This window comes from Ambystoma mexicanum, chromosome 11 (assembly GCF_040938575.1).
Source record: "Ambystoma mexicanum isolate Mex_15411 chromosome 11, UKY_AmexF1_1, whole genome shotgun sequence".
Taxonomy (NCBI): domain Eukaryota; kingdom Metazoa; phylum Chordata; class Amphibia; order Caudata; family Ambystomatidae; genus Ambystoma; species Ambystoma mexicanum.
The window spans coordinates 1432342434-1432358959 of record NC_090934.1 but is presented as its reverse complement, the minus strand read 5'-3'; the positions used below and the strand labels follow the sequence as shown (position 1 = coordinate 1432358959).

At 43.8% G+C, this 16526-nt stretch overlaps 1 protein-coding gene across 5 annotated transcripts in view; it reads left to right on the top strand.

The window, feature by feature from the left end:
* MCTP2 (multiple C2 and transmembrane domain containing 2) overlaps positions 1–16526 on the top strand; it is a 1028969-nt gene that overhangs the window by 701269 nt on the left and 311174 nt on the right. For all 5 annotated transcript variants that reach the window (XM_069625066.1, XM_069625063.1, XM_069625064.1 and 2 more), the window contains 2 exons: positions 896–998; positions 3007–3109. In XM_069625066.1, the coding sequence (XP_069481167.1) occupies positions 896–998; positions 3007–3109 (206 nt within the window). The remainder of the gene's footprint in view (positions 1–895; positions 999–3006; positions 3110–16526) is intronic.

The following is a 16526-nucleotide window of genomic DNA, read 5'->3' as shown; positions in this document are numbered from 1 at the left end:
CCGAACCTGTGTAAACTGCATTAACATGCTAGTCAATATATTGCTTCAAAATTGGGCACATTCGAGAGTATTCTATTTTAAGTCACCTAAATCAAGTTGTACTCATCACTGCTACATGAAGGCAAAGCAATAGATGGATTATCAAACTCCTAAAAATGTTACTATTTTTGCAGCAGGTCTAGCGGGTGTTTTTGTAATTTTCCACTAGTATAAATGGAAAGATGGGGGTGGGAGGGGGTCCCCGCTGCCCATTTCCTTTCCTTTTTTTTGTCTGTAGATTTGAAGAGACTTGCAAAGGTGCGTGGAAAGCCATTTGCCCATCTCTTGCATGTGGCGACTATGACAGGGCATTTTCTGTTTAATGATACCCTTCGCCCCCCTTCCCCGTCCCTGCGCGGGTTCCGCGCGACGCGCTGCTATTGAGATGGTGATGGGCCGGGTAATAGTTTTGTCAATGTGGAATGACTTTTTTGCCTCATTGAATAGTTGTTATACATATGAATGTTATTCGCAAGAGATTGCATTTGCTCACTGACCAAAAGCCGTGTTCAGAACATAAAATTACAGGGTGGAATCGTTTTTGTCATATACCACTTTGCATTTTTAGTAGGGGTGGCCGCCATTATTTTTGCGTGAGTCTGGTTCCGGGCCTAGGTGTGGTTTACATGCACACGTGAGCGCCCTCCGAGTAAATGCACCTTTTTTTTTTATTATTATGCATGACTGAAATCAGACTTTCAGATTCCGGTTTAGATTTGAGAGTTACCTTTGCAGAAGATATTGTTTTTTTGCGCGAATGCACGCACCAGCTAGCATTGGGTGGCGGGAACAGTAGATCTGTTTCAGGGAGAGGGGCGCATGAGCACGGTTCACATCCTTGCTTTTATTCTTGCAGGCAAAAGCGACCCTTTCTGCGTCTTGGAGGTGGGCAATGACAGACTTCAGACGCACACCGTTTACAAAAACCTCAACCCGGAGTGGAACAAAGTTTTCACTTTGTAAGTGAGCAGAATATTTAACCACGTCGCATAAACACTCGTCTGTGAGCGTGCTGCTGGTCTGATTGCATGTTTATTGAGTATCTGGCCAGCCTGCTTTGGGGTGGCAGAAATGGTTTGCCCATCTAATACTTGGTAGTTACAAATGTAATCCGGTAGCCGGTCTATGCCAGTATCACAGCACCTCACTGACAGAATATCTGTGTGAATGGCTCGCCCCATCTATTTTTGTAAAGTGTTTAGTTTGCTACCCTTAAGTTAGCTTACAAACCTACAAGTATTGCAAATGTCAATGTCATGTTCATTACAAACAGTCTACAGAAGGTCCATGCACTACAAATCCGACTTGAACTCGCACTACGTTAGTACCTCACAACATTAACTTGAGCTACAGTAATGTGTGCTACCCAATATTTGTATTGGGATTTGTCAAGTGGTGTTATATTTTTAGTTATGGCTTAAGGTATGTGTGTCTGTACTAATCTTAATGTTCACATTTCCTTTTCATACAAGTTATACTTTTTGTAAACAGCACCTTGTTTAAAACAAAAATTAAAACCAAGTTTTTTAGTAAGTTTGTCGGCAACTGTATTCACATGTCCATATATTTGTGTGTGTGTGTATTTGCGGAATCTGTGAACATGTTTGGAGAATCTGGTTGTTCCTAGAATGTTTGTGTGTCTATTTGTGCATTCGTAATCTAAGTCATTAATGCGCACATGGGACAATGTTTAGCAACATTGCGTGTGTGTGTATGTGTGTGTGTATGTCTGTGCGTGCGGGGGGTGGGGGGGGTGATGAGGAGCGCATGGTTTTATTTTGGGTGCCGATTCTGGGAGCCGGATTTTCCCCCGAGCGGATGCGATTTACTGTGTTCGTGTGTGTGTGTGTGTGTGTGTGTGTGATAGCATTGCAGAAGCAGATGTGTGTCATGGGAATTTAATGTATATATTCATGTGTGTGATGATATGGATTCTGTATGAAATGTTGCGTTGTGATTGTGGAACCTGTAGACATAACTGTCCAACCTTTCCAAATGGCAGATGAATTTGGTTGGCATTGCCCACCCTAGTGGTTTTCTGTTTTCGCTTGACTTGAACACAATATAATCAAGGTGCAATATATGCTGTGTTTGAGTTATGTGCACGCGGCTTGCAACTGGCCTATACAGTCTTGGGTAGGTATCTTGCACCCAAGGATGGACAGCTACATGGGTGAACTATTGGTCTCTAACATGATGGCAGCTCTCACTTCACAAGCTTGAATCCTCTGGCAGAGCCGATGCAGCCTTCCATCCTTCTAAGGTCAACAAGTCAAGTACCATTCAAATTGGGGGAATAACAAAAACCTGCTGTTACCATGCTTAAGATCTATTGTGATTTGATTTTCCTGAAACATGTTTTCTGACAGTAGTATTTTGTTGCATATTTTTGGTCGAAAAAAACTCATTGGTTTAAAAAATATATATACATATTTTATAGGGTTACCCCCACGTCCTCCCTTCCCTTTTATCTAGTCCCTATTCCTCACAACTCCCACTCCTCACCCCCCCACACCTGTTGTTTTTTTTTTTGCTGAGAATTTTCAGCAAAAATCTCTGAGAAAAATAAGCCTGGAAATGTAACAACGTTGTACCTTCTTGTTACATGTCGCCCCACAGATTTTGACGCATAATGAATATCAATTGTAACTTTCAAGAATACATTTTTGTCAACACATCTTTCCAGGGGTCATCAACATCGAGTTATGTGAAATTACATCCACTGAAACACATAACAACTTTGACTTAATCCAAAACCATTTTTAAATAACGAATGCAGTGTTCACAGAAGCACACACTGTTTCCTTTCTCCTGCCTGTAGCTACTTGTACCAGGTATGATGGAGGATTTGGGATCGCCTGTTCTACTCAATTTTTAAATTTTATAGTATCGTAAATAGTAGAAATTGTATTGTATACACACAGGGAATTCTTACTACATCGTACATCAATTGTCTTTCCACTCCAGTCCCATTAAAGATATCCACGATTTGCTGGAAGTGACTGTCTTTGATGACGACGCTGATCGGCCGCCTGATTTTCTTGGGAAGGTTGCCATCCCTTTGTTGTCGGTAAGTGAATAATTCTCCTATGGCCAAAATATAGTCCATAAGCCGCTCATTGATGGTTTAATTGAAGCTCAGACACATCTCTTTTATTTATTTTACTGAACTTTGAAATGATCTGAATAATATGGCATTGTAACTCTTAGTGGAAGATAAAAGCAGACAATTTGTAAGATAATTCTGAAGACATTCACATATCATACATTTCAAGCAGTCAAGCAAGGACATACCTTAGGGGTAGTGCGAGTTAGAAGTTGCTACTCCTGGCTTTCTTTTTGCTACCGCTGACACTGCCACGACAACTCCTGGGTCAGAGACGGCAGGAGCAGTGCGATGGACAGAAGGCAGACACGGTCTCCCGTGTATTGAATGACTTGACTTTGCAGCATTGAATGAAGACAAACCTCAGGACCATCTTCCACACTGGCCTGAGAGATTCCAAAATGGAAGTAATGCATCTTTGAGTCTGTCCACTTCACCAGCCATCCTCTTAGTCTGGGATGAGCCTCCTCCATAAGGCACCCGATGTGGGCTGCTGAGTTATTGCCATCTGTAGTAGCCACGATAGTGCAGAATTGATGAATGCGTTACAATAAGCAAATAAGGAGACAGTGTTTGAAAAAGTGTTACAAGAAGGCAATGGTGTGTGCATTGTTTGAAATGATAAAATGTTAGGCATATTTGCTTGAACTGTGTGATTTGCAATGAACAAATAATCTCCATCTTTCTGAATATGGATCATTTGATGTATGACGTTTCTCCAGAGTGATGGTGTGACCTTGTAAATACACTGGGAAGATGAAATTGGGATTTTTTTCATAACTATTCTAAACCTCAAAGAGCAGCACTGTTCATGTAACCGACTCTAGAATGGAGACATTATTTTACTTACACTGATAAAAGAATCTGCAGTTGTTCTTCTAGGGATGAATAATTCACACCGTCCCGTGTTTTGTGTTTGCATTCTAGTACTCTTAAGTCTGCATTTATGACTGAAAAGAACTGCAAGGGCCATAATTGAGAGAAACGACAAGAATAGGATGAACATGTGAGACATGATGCCAGACAACATGCGATTGCTCCCTAATACCTGAATTTTGCCTGCTTTGCTTCTGCTCACCTTACTCACTGTCTCCCAGTCTTTCTTCCTTTCCCTTCCCTTACTTTCTCTCCCGTCCCCCCATTCCCTCACTATAATCTATGCACTTGCTCTATCAGAAATGTCGTCAGGCCTAGTACGATAGTCACAGTTTAGCCATCCTCCCTCCTTTCCCTCAGCTACTGTCTATGTCCATGACCATCAGAAATGTTGTCAGGCCTAGTACGATAGTCACTGCTTGTTCCTCTCCTTGCCCCTCCCCCCCCTTCTCCCTCCTTTCCCCAACACTCTCAATGTCCATGCATCATCAGAAATGTTGTCGGAGAACGATAGTCATTGTTTGTTTCTCTCCTTGCCCCCCCCCCCGCCCACTCCTTCCGTCAATCATTGTCAATGCTTTTGCACTATCGGAAATGTTGTCAGGCCTAGTACGATAATATATTACTCATTCTTAATGTCTCAAGGCCTTGTAAGAATGTAATCGTATTTTCCCTTGCTCCCTCCCCTGCCCTGAAGCGCTTTGAACGACATAGTTTATTTGCATAGCGCCTATACACAATCAAACCTATATACTGACGTAAGACGTAGAGAGAATACTTAAGTCACTGTACGACTTTCCAACCATTCTTCTTTTTTAATGGATTCTTAAAGTAGATCTGCAAGAGTAAAAATAAAGGTGGGACTTATCAGCTGGTAGATAAAAAAAATGCACCGAAACAGAGAATGGAGACATTCTCACTCTGCTACCGACATAACACGGGTGCACTGCAATAAACACATATAAATGGTTATGACCGATTAACGGGCATGCGATATGAGATTTTCAAAGCCTGTAAAGTTTGACTTTACATTTTATTTGGGTGTCCATGGTAAATAGGCCTATGTGTAATGCACTGTTATGTCTTACCGTATGTCCTTGTCACCCTTGCATGCAAGGTGCAATATTATTATAGATGCATAGTGGGTTCATACACAAATGGCAGCTTGTCTCGGGCAGATAGCTCAGTGGCAACGTGCTCGCTTCGACACGGAGCAACACAGGTTCGATCCCCGGGTCTGCGCTTAGAAACCTCCGGGTATTAAGCGCGTTATAAATAACCTATCATATCATATCATTGTATATCTTGCACACCTTTTCAACCTGTACATCAGACCACTCTGTAGCCTTCCTCGAGAGACTGGGATTCTTTTTCACCAATTATGCTGACGATACCTAACTGATACTAGAAATCAGCGGGGAGTATGATACTGACAGTTCAATTCTCCAACTCATATAGAGTATGATTGAATTTTGAATGATCGCGAGCTGGGTGTTCCTGAATGGAGGAAAGACTGAGCTAATGATCTTCGTATCCTCTTCAGCTAGGGCGATTGTGAATACCATCTACTCCACATTTAAAATCGAGGACGGCAGCATCCTGGTCCTAGGGAAAGTCAAGACCCTAGGTGTCTAACTTGAATCCTTCGTTAGTGTTGATGCATGTGTTAACCATATCTCCGGAATCTGCCAACACTACCCGAGATTGTAAAAAAACCTCATACCCCTCATTTTTGAAAGGAATTGCCTCAGGTTAACACGGGCCATCATACTATCACCAATTGATGACTGCAATGCTCTATTGATGGGCACAAACAATAGTTTGCAAAAAGTTAAAATCATCCAAAATGACACAATTCACATCATTAAGGGCATCTCCCGGTGAGAGCATATCTCGACCAGCAGGCAGGCCTTGCACTAGCTCCAATTCTCTACCCGGGTACAGTTCAAGTCAGCCACCCTTGTTCACAAATGCCTGTATGGGAAAGCACCTGCTCACTTGAAACCCCACCTGCCTAGATACAAGCCTACAATAACCTTACATTTATCTTATATGGCATTGGATGGTTGCTCTAGGTTCAAATGTTCTAATGGCCTTGGTAAATATTTCGCTAACTTAGCAGAACAACAGTTTCTAAATAAAATCTATGTACTAATCACTGCATCCTGACCTCCCTTATGCTGCCGATTGAGGACTACACAGCTGTGTGGATACAGGACCGCTTTCTGGCAAATGTACTGTGGGATCGGCCTGCTGCCTGTGTGGGCTCACAGTCAGAGGATGCTGCATTGGGAGTTCGCCTCGAAGCCTTTCCCAAGCATCTCTTCAGCGAGCAGGATCAAGGGTGTGGGCGCGGGCAGAGGCAGTTCATTTAGGATTCATTTTCATCCCCCTACTTATGTGTTTTTGCAAGCCTTTCTTATTTTGTCTGAAGGGGACTACAAACATTCAGAGATATATGAATGGCAACTTAAGTGTATACAGGCACAGTTTGTGATGACTTTTTTTTGTTGTTGTGCATACTGTGGTGCCAAGAGTGTGCTGTGTAAGTGTATTTTACTTCATGTAGGTTCACCTCAAATTATTGTGTGTGTGTGTGTGTATGTATATATATATATATATATATTACATAGCCACAGTAGTGGCCTTGTAGTTATGGTTAAGTTGCTGTTTCCATAGGAAGAGCACTTTTTGGGCGATATATATATATATATATATATGTGTGTGTGGGGCGGGTGGAGGCAAAGGGCACAGTTATATTGGAGTGCCATTGCAAGGTTGTCATTGTAGGTGTATGCGCCCAGGAGGAACAGACATGCGAACCTTCTGTCTGTGTGTGCTTGTGTCCTGGTGATTTCTAATCCATGCGGGCCGCATCTTTACACACCTGATCTGTTTGTCACGGATAATCTAGGCGGTACCCTTAGGTCCAGTGTTAGTTCATTTCTTTTCATGTGCCATCATAATTTGAATTGTCCCATAAAGTAAGTAGATTGAGCGTATTGCAACACCCAAAGATGGATTTCCTTGTTCGTTCCCACAATCTTTGCCTTACCTAATGTCAAATCTACCTTCGTAAAACCTCATTACTCGTAGGGGGGCGAAGGTAATGCAGCTTGCCCCCCCACACGCCCCCTAGTGGTTCTTTTAAGAGCCAGATCGGGACAATGAGGGTATCTAGCAGGAGCATGATGTTCCTGCTCAGCACCCACCTTTCCATTCGTATGACAGTTCAAGCAGCAGAGCGACTCTCACAGGAAACTGACACGTTGCTCTTTCTCAACAGAGCATTACAATGGGAGCCATTAGGTACTGATCAGAGGGAGGGGGACTGTTAAGAGGGACTTTTGTCCCTTAAGAAATGTGAATGGGCGTGATCAGACTTGTGAAGATGCACAAGGCTGCATACTTAATCTGCATGATACTATTGTGACTTTGCATGCAGGTTGAGGAGAATAATATTAAAGACAAACTCTTATTGCTCAACATAGTTATATATATAATATTAATAAATATATATATTAGTGTAAAGTGATTTAATTATGAAAGGCTTGTATATTATGTAATGTGGTTTGCTTCCAAGGCATTGCTATAAATAAAGTACTATATAACGACATGCAATGCAAACTAACCCTTAATATAAACTAAACCTGTGAAGATGTTTTCAGTTGCTTAAATTGTTCACATCCCGGTTTCATCATTTAACCAAAGTGTGTGATCCTAGGCAAATCATTTAATCGCATTGCGTCTCATCTACAGTCGAGTAAGTGATTCATTTCATAGCTTATGTTAACATATCATGCTGCTATTAAAAAAAAAAAAATCTCTGACTATAGATTTGCTCCATATATAATAATAGGGCAATTTAGGTATTTTGCACCACAGTTATTTGCCACTTGGCTTACTTATGACGACTTATTCTAAAGTCACTTGTATGGTTCCTCTAAGTATCAAGGACTGATGAGGCTCCTTGCAATGTCCTTCTGTTGGTTCAATCTGTATGCTAATTTGGAGCTTTGCATGTTCTTACTTGGCTAGACTGGCATTTTGGGGAAGCCAGTCTAGCCCTTTCTTACTGTGGCATGACTTTTATTTTCTGGGCATCCTGTTAGGGGTAGCAGTATTCCATATGATCTTGCTCTGCACCGTCCATGCACAATAGGGGGCATAGAAGGAACACGCTCTGTGTCCCACTGCAGGCCGTTGACTGCATTGCAGGCCCAATACGGGGCAGCACCAGATGCAGAGCAGAAGCACACAGCTCCATGGCCCACTTTTGTCCGAATGTTGCAGGGAGAGAGTTTGGAGTCAAGTCATCATATGGGGGCAGCAATGATTGTGTGTCACTTTAGCATTGATTTTTCAAGGTGCATTTGGGAGGCAAAAGTAGCAGGATTTGTTTGTGGCTCGCCCCTGCCGCCACTCTTGCAATGCTGGATACTCCCCACGTCCCTCTCCTGTACACTTTTTACCCCATCCCATTAACCCTTTGGCTCATTAGTTATTACTCTTGCTGTTTGTATGTCTACCTGTGCATCTTCAGATTTCTGCAAACGCAATAAAAACATGATTTTTTTTTTTAAAACAATGCTCCATCTTAAACGATGTGCCATGCGGGAAATGATATGTCTGAATCATTGTCATGTCGTGTCATAAATTGGGGCATCAACATATCAATAGTAATGGCAAAGAATTACATTTATACAAATGTGTTCACACAAATAATTGTGCCAATTAAAAACTATGATCAAATGCATATAGTACAGGTTTAAAAAAAATGTATTTAATTGTTTTTTTTAGAATGCACCTAATACCATACCCGAGTTCGGTTTCTAAGCACAGATCCTGGATTCGAACCTTTGCTCTGCGTGGTCTTGCTTCCAAGACCAGCGCGTTGCCCCTGTGCTATCCTCTCGAAACATGGTGCCATAAATAAAATGGCCTTTAAACTCTATGCACGTTCAAGCTGACCATCCCATTAGTGTGGCAGTAAGGAGGTTGCCTCTTTTTTTTTTTGTAAGTGGGGAGGGGTATACCTATCACCAATGGTGTGTCATGAGAAATGATGTCCCTCACAATGATGCACCAAGATAAACACTGGCCCTCAAAATAGTGTGGCATTGTTCTGCTGTCTATCAGAAAATATCTGAGGGGGGATCGGGGTGTAGTGTAGCAAGGCCCTGCCAATAGCGTGACTCTGATTACCAGGGTGAAAGCGACACTGGAAACCCTTCTAGTATGAACAGTGAACTTCACAATAGTGTGGCCATCTAGTCTACAGAGCTGGAGAAGTAGGACCACTGCCCCCCGTTTGCATACACGTAGTGTTTAAAGTAACACGTGTCATCCTTCCCCGAGCAGGGTGCTAGAGAAAGTACTACTGTGTGTGTTCTGATATGATAGGTTATTTATAACGCGCTTAATACCCAGAGGTTTCTAAGCGCGGACCCGAGGATCGAACCTGTGGTGCTTCATGTCGTCTTGCTTCCAAGGCGAGCACGTTACCCCTGAACTATCCTCCCGAGACAGTTGAGTTTGTATGCCTCCCAAAAACCAGGGAATAAGTGGCCTTTTCAGTTCAAAATTGTGCCCTCCCCCCTGCGACCTGAATGGCCATGAGCTGGTGACGGCTTTGAATGACTACTTGGACATGCCTTCGTTAAGTCATGTTTTCAATTCCTTCTTACCCCCCCTGCCCCCTTTCTCTTACGTGTGGAAGCACCTCCAAGTAACTCCTTCACAAGTGCATGGTCCTCTCACTGACCACCCCGACTGGTGGAATCCGATCAGCTTGGACCACCCCTACTGTTTGAATTATTTGGCCAGCTCCCTGCTTGCCTCACTGGGTTTAAATATTTTGATGTATGGCCGTTCAGCTGCTAGCCAAGTTCTGTTCATTGCCGGGTCATCGTTTTATTTTCACAAATCAATGCAGTGAACCCGGTCTAATTGTTATGCGGCGCGTCCTATTAATCGTTGTCTTGGCTATTAAAATTCAGCGTCTGCGGCTGTCAATAAGTCTGTTGCCTAATAGATTTACCATTGGCTATGTCAATATGATGTTGAGTCACTTTTGTTTTACCTCCGACATGTGTAAATAATTAAGAAAGCCCATTAATTAACTACAAAATTAGTTTCTTCTCCACGTGCAGTCTGGAATCGACAAGTTAATGAGCCCATCAAGGTGAGATTTTCGTGACCACCAACCTTTAAGGGCGATAGTACACGTCTTCTGGAGGTAATGGTACAGGGGGTGCTTTCGTTTACAGCAGAGTCTGGGAGAAGTTGCTGTGCAGGGCAGGGGTGTTGGTAGGTCTGGAAAAGATCCGGGACTATGCGAATGTCCGGACTCTGGCCTAGCTATCCCATTGGTTGTAGCCCCTGAGCTTCTATCTGGGGTCTGCAACCAAAAGACCCGGCTTATCGCTCCACTAGCCTCTCCCTAGCGACACCTCTGGGGCACGTCTCGCTCTACTTTTGTTCTACTTGTACTTTTTGGGAGGGATGGCAGAAATGGCCCTCCAGTCCTGGGAAAGGGCACTTTAAATGAAGTCATGTTCCTCTTTGTACGTATCATTACCCCGCCTTGATCAGTATTATATATGCCCAGTCGCGCCCCTTTACCACCTTTCTCCCTCCCCCCCCTGCTTCTTCATTTTCTTTTCATCATCATTCCCTGCTGCCTCTCATTCTCTTTGCCGGATTGCTTGCTACCTTTTAACCTCCAGCCTTTTATCTTGCCCTATTGAGGGGGGTGGCAGGGGAGGAAAGGAGGCTTTCCCTTCCTTCCTTTCCTTCCTGCCCTGCCTTGGGTAACCGGCCTGCACACATGGACCAGGTAGTCCCGCTTCTTCTTTTTACCGCCAAACCATACGTTCAAACAAACCTATATAACCTTCAACCCTTAACTTGTTAAGTTCTTCCTCTCTTTCTTCAAACCTTACGTAACGATAAACCACTTCAGCGGGACACTGATGAAGTGCTGGACAGACAAGCAAAGAGACAACTGCTGCAATCAGATGCCCTGACTGCCCTTCCCCCACTCGTCCCATGCAACCTTACCATAATAACACCAAATGGCGAGTGTAGGAGACATTTTTCTTGCTTTCTGTATCCCAAAAGGCTGGAGCCCTTCTTCTGAGGCCTTCACCGATGCAGGGGGCTTTCCTCCACTGGTGAAGCTCAATAGATGGCCTGTCTTTTTGCTCTGTCCATCGCGTGATCACGTGCCCCTGTGGGCCAGAAGAGGTGGCATATTTTCAAAACAACGATTCACTCCAACCTCTCCCCAGATGTTTTTTTTAAAAAAAAAACTTTATTAAGCTTGACATTGCAACAGGGAGAACAAACAACATAGTCAATCGGTAAGTGTACTTACCATAATACATAGACTGGAAGGAAATCATACAGAACAGTAGAACACCCGTCAGGGTTACAATAACCAGAGATACAAGCATTACTATGTCAGTAGACACATATAGGTTAAATGGGATTGGGGGCCCGCGAAATCCGGTTGCTGGTGTCGTCTTCTGTGTCAATGTCTAAGGAAGATAAATAGGAGCGAAATGGAGTCCAAATACTCCTGGGCCTAGATACTACTGGCAGCAGGCTTGCCCAGCACACTTCGGTATCGGAAGCCCTACGCAGATGCTTTTAAATCCGAATCTGTCAGTCCGATCTTTGGTCGGTTTTATGTTCTTTCATCCGGTTATTTTTTCGATGATTTTTTCCGAAAATATTTGAACTCATGGATTTCATTTTTATTTTATATTTGGGGGTTGCCCCAAGACCGCCTCTATTTTTTACTCCCTATTCCCCAAACCTGCTACCCCTTACATCCCCCTATATTTTTCGATGAGTTTTGCATTGAAAAAATGTGTGGCAAAAAACGAATTGAAAAATATATTGGTGATGTAACAACCTGGTACCCTTTGGTCACATCGCCTGTTGTAATCCCATATTCTAAAGGATGTATCCATGCCCCAGAAAGTCCCTTGTGGGGTGAACATGTAAGGAACAACACAACTGCACCCCATTTTGCCTATGCAATGGAAACTGGATCGGGCACAGATGAAAAATGCTATGCTCAATTTAAAATTCAACCTAAGTACTTCTACTTGCCTATGGGATACATGCAACTGGACCATAGCGTCCTGATGCTGTGTGCGCTGTATGAATGCAAAAATAAATAAATAAAATGCTGGAAAAATGGAACTTTTTTAGCATATTTTTATTTGAATTAAACCGAGGCCACTGTTAGCGAGAATGGATGTTCATAATGTAATGCCAGATCTGCTCAATGAAAACCAAGTATGGGTGGTGGACCCCCACCCTTAAAGTTAGTGATCATATCATTCCTGACCATAGGGAATTAGATAGTAGCAAAAGAAAAATCGAGTTTTATGCCAGAAGAGATATCGTCATATGTGCTTAAGGGCACGAGAGCATCCTAGAGCCATGCTAGGAAAGAGAATCACAAAGCTGGTCACCAATGCCCATCTAGATACGAGAAAAAGGTATTGTAATGTAGTTGGATCAAGATGTTTTTTTTAAAATATGATCAAGAAGACAATTGCCCCATCCATTGAACAGTCCTCATGCCCCCCCCCCCGGAAATGGTAACCTGACTTGATTAAATGGATCCAGGTGGGTGAAATAAACATATTTACAAGTCATGCAATAGGTAGCTAAACATTAGAAAGATTGACTCCTGTTTTCATCTGCTAGGTAGGTGCAAAGCCCACGGTTAGTCCAATTATCTGAAACACATATCCATTTGTTTCACAGATTTACGGAGCGCACCTTGCATCCTCAATGTTATTTTTGTGCACTCTGCCCAGGATTAGCTCACGGATTAATACAGCGTTATCCTGATATGTTGAGTTAGTTGCATAGCTGATGGGAGCGGCCCATCCTTCTTGTTGAGGGTTAGGTGGTTTGGTACAGAGGGAGGGGCAATGCTTTGGTCAGGCTGCCACCCTTTATTGGAGGACTGCTCTGACCTGTTATTGGGAGGGTGCAGAGTTCTCATCTCACTAGTCAACAAGCCATTGCCTGGAAAGGAAAATATTTACCTGATCCTTTGGTGGCTCACTCGAGATCACTGGGACCCTTCACTGTTTTTTTTAAGTGAATTTCTTACCTTGTTTCCAGTTCTTATGTGACTATTTCTTTTAAACCTCAGATTCACATGGCCGGACATGGCTTCTGGCAGGTGTAATGGATTTTATGACACGGCACACAGCAGCCAGGACTTCTTCCACTGACCATGAATGTGGCGAACAATAAAAAACACCTTTTTATTTTTATTTGAACACTGGGCTCTTTCTTGAGAAGGCACCCAACCCTTCTCACACCCACCTTAACAAATAACCTGTGTCGCAATGGACCATGAACCAGGCCGGTGTGTAACAATGAAATATTTTTTTTTATTTTTAGAATTCCAATGAAAAATCAGAGCAAAACAAAATTTAGGGCAGCAGCCACCAGGGTGTAGCTGTACAAATTCAAAATCTTAGAACACAGTTAATTCCACTTCTAACACAAGATACATTCACCTTAAATAGAACTGGAAACAAAATTACTTTTCTTCACAATCACAGATGGCACATAGGTTAAGCACTCCCCCTGCAACACTTCCCCCACACACCTGCTGACTATATTCTGTGTGGATGGAAAGCAGTGGCAAGGAGTCAGAAAGAAGAGGGAAAAATTGCATTGAAAATTCAGCCCACCACCCCAGAATGGGAAGCCAGAAACGAAATGAAAACCCTCAAAATGAGCAAAATGGCAGGCTCAGATTTGACTTGTTACTTCTAAATCAGTTTACACTTACAGGATAGCTAGGACAGAAATGCGTGTGGCTGCACCAAAGAGACAAGGAAGCTTACAGACTACTGAGCAGGGCACTAAAGCAACATGAACATAGGTGAGAATATCAATTTTGAGAGGAAAACAATGCACAGGAAAACACACGCGGCAGGATTGCAATTTCTTATTTCACATGGGCTTTAAACTGGCAAACGGCTAAGGAAATGGGCTTAGCGGTCAAAATCGGAAATCGGTTTTTGGGATGAGGAACTAAGGCACAGAACAGATAAGATACTGAGGGGAAGGGATGACTCTTTATAGGGTTTTTCTATGACAAATCGAAATCGGATTTTTAAAGAAAACCAAAAAACGTGGGCAAATTCGGTTTTGTTAGCACACTGAATAGTTCTACTGAGACTATAAATCTAGAACTATAATTATTAAAGAAATGCACTTATCATGAGGTGGTTGATTTTGAATTGCAACCAGCTCACAGTGAATTTCTTTATAGGGGAATTAATGTATTTATTTCAAATGACACTAGGGACTTACACAGATAACTGAAAGAATTAGGAAAGAAATATGCTAACAGATTTAGGCTAACATAGATTCTTCTAGGGAAAGGCTAAACAGAGGATACTGGCAATTTGGGAAATGACTAGGGTTTTTATGGGATTTTAATAGGATTTGAACAGGATGCAAGGTAAAAGAGTGGGATATGAAGCTTTTGGGTACTTGGTGATGTGATACTTAAGGTATGCTTGAGGTTTGTAATTTAGACAGCCAGCAATGTCTTTGGAAAGCAGAGTCAAGGATATGGTCACTGGGACAGCTGGGCTCTCAGGAATGGGAACGGCTGGGCAAGGTCTGGTCACTGTGGAGGGCGGGATGGGTCAGCTGGGCAAGGTCTGGTCACTGGACTCTCCTAAAGGGGATCAGTTGCCTTTCCTCCTTTCTCCCTGTATTATTGGGTATGCCTGGGTCTGGATGGTCCTGCCTGGATGGAATCGGCTGCCTCTGGACCTGGTTCTTGAGTCTTTGAATCTGGAATCTTGAATATCCCTTGTGTCTCTCCTTCTCCTGCTTAAATAGCCAGAGGGACATCATAGATTTTTATTATCTGGGGGGGGGGGGAGTAATCCGGACGTACCTCTCGAATGGGATAGGCCATGCTACTGATTTCCCCTCCTCCAAAAGCTGGAGGATCTAGCTTCCCAACATTTGCTGCCAAGCATTGGAACCGACTCCCACCCACTCTCTGGGCTGAAATGCCTTAGTGGACCTTCAGGACAGCACAAAAAACTCTGCTGTTCATCTAACTCCAACTAACATTGTTACTTCCCTTGCGAGGGCATGTCAAAAAGAATGTCCATCGATTCCTATATTCATACCATGTTTCCTTGACCTGGATGATGCTCACATGTGTAACTGGTTTATGTAAAAGCACCTTGATGCCCAGGGGCTTAGCGTGCTTTATAAATGGATATATATATATATATATATATATATATATATATATATTTCTGAGGCTTGTGGAATCTGCTTAGATCACATGCTGTGCACAGGATGACATCTAGTGGAAGCTACGGAGTATTACAATTTGTTTTTCGAAACTCGAAAAGGGCGTTGACACAGGGCGTGCCAGTAATACTATCCCTAGTGTGACGTCACTGTACCCATGATCCCTCACGCGTCTAGGACCCTCGGATTGTTTTTTTCCGCCATACTGGTCGGAAGCATTTCGCGGAGTTCCCTGGCACTAGCCATACTTTTGCTAAATATTGTTTAATTTACCCATTTCTCCAACCCAACGTCGAGTCACCGAACTTCCACACTCGACGCCGGCCCGGAGAAGAATTCGACCGTCGACAGCTGCACGACGGATTTGTGCCTCGGAAGGCCGCTGGCCTCAGCCCTGCAAGTAGGGAGAGTGGGGGGTGGACATATCTACACTCTTTTGGTATATAGGTACATTCTTATATATTCCTACACTTACAAGCTCGCTGCCACAAGGTGCGTATGGAGGGTACCCCTTTCCAATTCTGCCCCAAGTGCAACCGCAAGTACCCTTGGGTCGACAGGCACGCCAGTGCAATCTCTGCTTGCCGAGGGACCACCCCGAAACAAACTGCAGAGCGTGTAGTGGGTTTAAACCCAAAACACTTAAGGACCGTTCGATCAAGCGTTGGGCCCACCATGCCAGGCGTCAAGAGGCCATGGCAGTGGAGGGCGCCTTCAGCGATGGCAACGACGCTGTGCTTTCAGACGGCGAGGGCATTATGGCATCGAAAGACAGCCGAGCGCAAGTCCCCGACCTCGGAAGGTCGTCCGGCAGGGCGGCTATGGGGAAGAACCCCGGCGACACAAGCGCTTCCCACAGCACTTCCACAAAATACATGAAGTCCAACCGGGACTCGACGCGCACGTCGAGTTCTCGGAAAGAGGCACACAGAGAACGGTCCGAATCGGCGTCTTCTGGGCGTTTTCGATCAAGATCGCCGCATGACTCCAGGCAATCATCCACTGTTGCCAAGAGTGCCTTGCTCCCCAAGGTAACAGAAGTTCGATCGTCGGAGGACGAAGCCGACTTCCATCCCCAGACCGCACTTCAGGAGTCGGCGCCCGCAGACCGCGTTACGGCGGCTCCCGAGCCCCTACCTCCACACTCGAAGGATAGGGACACTACCCCTGAACC